The sequence below is a fragment of the Penaeus vannamei genome, chromosome 35 (assembly GCF_042767895.1).
Source record: "Penaeus vannamei isolate JL-2024 chromosome 35, ASM4276789v1, whole genome shotgun sequence".
NCBI classification, from domain to species: Eukaryota; Metazoa; Arthropoda; class Malacostraca; order Decapoda; family Penaeidae; genus Penaeus; species Penaeus vannamei.
The window spans coordinates 17,914,404-17,918,961 of record NC_091583.1 but is presented as its reverse complement, the minus strand read 5'-3'; the positions used below and the strand labels follow the sequence as shown (position 1 = coordinate 17,918,961).

At 43.4% G+C, this 4,558-nt stretch overlaps 1 protein-coding gene across 1 annotated transcript in view; it reads left to right on the top strand.

The window, feature by feature from the left end:
* The window catches only part of LOC113829285 (sorbitol dehydrogenase), a gene marked incomplete at its 5' end in the record, with an annotated part of 14,484 nt that extends 10,612 nt beyond the window's left edge, over window positions 1–3,872 (top strand). The window contains 1 exon segment of the mRNA XM_070113915.1: window positions 2,610–3,872. Within this exon segment, the coding sequence (XP_069970016.1) occupies window positions 2,610–2,672 (63 nt within the window).
* Window positions 3,873–4,558: the final 686 nt, after the last annotated feature.

Genomic DNA, 4,558 nt, shown 5'->3' with positions numbered 1-4,558 from the left:
TACAAGCACACACACGTACACACGTAACAACACACGTACAACAACACACAAAACACACAACACACACACACACACACACGCACAGCACGCACAACACACACAACACACACACACACACACACACACACACACCACACCACACACACACCACACACCACCACCACACCCCACACACACACACACACGCACATACACACACACACGTACACACACACACACACACACACACACACACACACACACACACACACATCTGTAAGTGTGTATACATGCCATATATGTGTACACAGAAGTATACACATAAAAGTGTATTGGCGTACTGAAGGAAATGAATGCTTTAAAGAATAATCCTTTTTCTACCATTTTCTTTCTTATCTTTGCATCTATCTCACCTTCATTTGCATATCAACCTTGCCTGAAGTGGAGCTTGCAAAACAGCATGTATTTATTTCCGGATCGATTTATTAGTTGCTTTAACAGGACTGGTTTTACTGTCATTTTAGACAATTTTAAGACTCATTAGTCTGTTTGTCCCTTACCTTAAAATTTCTTTATAGTTATAATATGGACATTATTTAGACGTTTACCTAATCATCTTCAAATTACATTAATTGACTCCAAAATCAGTAATTAGATATTATCATTGCTACAAACGTTAAAACCAGATAAACGTTAGACACACGAGCCAAGCATTACAAACGTTTGTATGTTAGAGTCTGTAACAACGTTAGAAATGAATACACTGGAGAAGGGTGTGGCAGAGCGAGAGGGAGGGGAGAGGGAGAGGTAGAGGTAGGGGGAGGGGTGGGGGGGGGGGCAGGGAGAGGAAGAGGGAGAGGGAGAGGGAATGGACAGGGACTGGGAGAGGGAAGAGGTGAAGGGAGAGGGAAAGGGAGAGGGAGAGAGGTAGGAGGAGAGGGAGAGGGAGAGGGAGAGGAAGAGGAAGGAGGGAAGAGGGATAGGGAGAGGGAGAGGTAGGGGGAGGGGTGTGGCAGGATTACTAGAAGGAGAGGGGGTAAGGGAGGGGGGAGAAGGACAGGGAGGAGGTGAGGGTGGTAGGGAGAGGTAGGATAGAGAGGGAGGGGGGGGAGAGAAGGGAAGAAGGGACATATAGGTCTTAGGGTATGGGAGGGTAGGCAGCTCAGAGAGGGGGTGAGGGAGGTAAAGGGGAGAGATCCCAGAGGAGAGATGGGGGGGGGGAGAAGAAGGGAGAAGGACAGGAGAGGGAGAAGGTAGAGGAAGGGAGAGGGACCAAGAAAGGGATGAGGGACCAGATAAGGGGGGAGGGCCAGAGGGGAAGGGTTGGGGAAGGGCAAGTAAGAGAAGGGGTGAGAGAGGGTATTAGGAGTGTGGGAAAGGTGGTGGGGTGTGTGGGGCTACTAGGATGTGGGTGAAAGAGGAGGTGGGGGAGGGTATCAGGAAGGGGGGGAGGGGGTGAAAGAGGAGGTGGGGGAGGGTACCAGGAAGAGAGGTGGGGTTGGGATGGGGGGGAAAGAGGAGGTGGGGGAGGGTATCAGGAGGGGGGGGGGAAAGAGGGGGTGAAAGAGGAGGTGGGGGAGGGTGTGAAAGAGGAGGTGGGGAGTACTAGGAGGGAGGCCGACGTGTCAAGAGGTATCGGAAGGGGGAGGGGGTGAAAGAGGAGGTGGGATACGGGAGGGATGGCCGACGGGGTGTGGGAGGGTATCAGGAAGGGGAGGGGGTGGTGAAAGAGGAGGTGGGGGAGTAGTACTAGGAGGGGGATGGCCGACGGGGTGGGGGGAGGGGCCAGCCGGATGGGTTAAGGATAGAGCGCAGAGTTAAGGGGGAACTGTTGCAACACCACCACGGGATCGCACACATACGGCATCATCACCCTTCGTTTCTCCCTCTTTTTTGTAAATTTTGAGTATATTCCATTTCCTATTAAGTCCTTCGTTTCTCCCTCTTTTTTTTGTAAATTTTGAGTATATTCCATTTCCTATTAAGTCCTTCGTTTCTCCCTCTTTTTGTGTAAATTTTGAGTATATTCGATTTCCTATTAAATCTAAGTAAAAAAAGCGTCATCTGCCGAGAACTGGAAAAGGGTGTTTAAGAGGTATGTTTTTTTGTGTGTATTTGTGTATTGCGTACTATTGCAATGGGGGAAGGGCATTGCAAAGTTGTGCGGATTATGAGTCGTGTGTCATAATTTGTGTCTATGAATATAAAGGACAGCCACTTGATTTTTTTCTCGGCGCTGTTTTTCTGTCTGTCTGTCTGTCTGTCTCTCTCTCTCTCTCTCTTTCTCCACTTCTCTCTTTCTCTCCCCTTCTCTCTCTTTCTCTCCCCTTCTCTCTTTCTCTCTCTCTCTCTCTCCCCTTCTTTCTCTCTCTCTCCCTCCCGCTCCCCCCTCTTTCTCTCTTCTCTCATAGGCATACTCCCTCCACCTTTACCTCCTCCTCCTCCTCCTCCTCCTCATCATCATCATCATCACCATCATCTTAATCACCAGATAAAGAGTAATCCATTCACTCAATCCATCTATCCTTGCACCCATTCATGCATACATTCCCACAGACCTCATTCAAAACAATATATAATAATTCTACTCACAATTATTCAAGCTTACTAATTTCATGCTATCATTTCAGAGCGCAGTTGATGTCGCGAACTCGGGTCAGTTCTTCCGTGTTGCCATAAACCCACATCAGTAAACCCTGCAGGTCGTACGTGTCCGAGAGGTGTTTCGAGAACCCTTTGGCATGGCAACGATGGCGCTCAGCTGTTCCGAGAAGGGTGAATGGCGCTGAGAAAAAAAATAATGAATTTATCTTTCACGATGAAATTTGGGGTGTGTGTTGATGTATTATTGATGTTTTAAATTCAGTGCAACAAATTTAGAAAAAAAAACTAGTTTTGGGATACCTTGGGTTTTTGTTATCTTTCTCGTTGTTGTTGTTATTGTTGTTGCATAACGGAATATCTACCAATTTGTTGTACTCATTTTTGTAGGGAAGTGAACCACGGAGTGCATTCGGAGTGGGTTAGGGAATTTAGAATATGTAAACCAAAGGGGATGAAATAAGAGACAGTTATCATTTTACTCTTTTATTTGCACAGACACGCCCAACTGCACACAAACACACACACACACACAGAAAGAAAGAGGGAGAGAGAGAGAGAGAGAGAGAGAGAGAGAGAGAGAGAGAGAGAGAGAGAGAGAGAGAGAGGGAGGGAGGGAGGGAGGGAGGGAGGGAGGGAGAAAGAAGAGAGAGAGAGACAAACAGAGAAAGAAAGACAGAGAGAGAGAGAGAGAGAGAGAGAGAGAGAGAGAGAGAGAGAGAGAGAGAGAGAGAGAGAAGGGGGGGGGGGGGGGAAAAGGGAGAGAGAGAGAGAGAGAGAGAGATAAAGAGAGACAGACAGACAAAGAGAGACAGAGAGAGATACATACAGCCAGACAGAAAGAAAGAAATAAAGACTTACAGATATACATAAAGAGAAACACAAATGAAAAGAGAAACACAGACACAGGGAGAGAGAAGAAAACACTGTTTGTACATATGTGGTTATGTATAAATGTACATTGTAAAACGAGTACTTATTTGTGTGTCAGAGCATATTATAATAAGGTCAACAAGTTATAAAACTGTATGCTGTTAAATATACATTTTCCGACCTATAATAGATGTGCATTAAATGTTCGTCATATCAATTATATAACTGTATAACATTTGAAAATATTATATGATAATATTTGACACAATCTTGTTATGTGTCAGTGGAAATTAATGGATTTCATTTAGCATTTTGTTTATTTTGGATTTAATTTTTCCTCTGTTTATTATTATCAACATGGATGCTATTGTACTTATGCCATTTTTTAGAGATATTAAATGTCATGTTTTTTTCGGTGATGTAAAGCTTGTTTTTACCCATGTGGATTTAAATCTTTATTTACAAATACAAGAATGAGGGATAAGGACGAGACAATAATGACGAAGAGAGGAAGTACAAAGAAAACTGATAAAGGGGGATGGTAAAGATGATGGTAGTTGATAAAATATATGGGAGAGATAATTGACGAGAGGTGATGGTACTGGTAATAATCTAAATAAAGGAGAGATAGACAGAGAACTAAAGAAAAAGAAATGTAGAACACTGTCTAACTCATTTATTCCAGGGGATCACATTTCACCAGGTGATCATGAGCCGAAGCGACGAAATTCATTACACAACCAGCAGAATAAAAATCTGTGAGAGTGTAAATGATGATCTTAAAAGACTCTCTCTCTCTCTCTCTCTCTCTCTCTCACTTTTTCCCTTCTTCCTTCCTTTCCTTTAATACCTCCTTGCCACAGTTACTCTCTCTCTCTTGCTCTCCCTCTCTCTCTCTATTATAATTAATTAATCATGTAATTAACCATGTAAAATGTTTGAGACCTCTGTTTTAAGCCAACAAGAAAACTATTATGTGTGTACATGAAAATTAATACATGTACGTACGTGATTGTATAAATTTGTATGCGTTTGGGAGCCATATATATATATATATATATATATATATATATATATATATATATATATATATATATATATATAT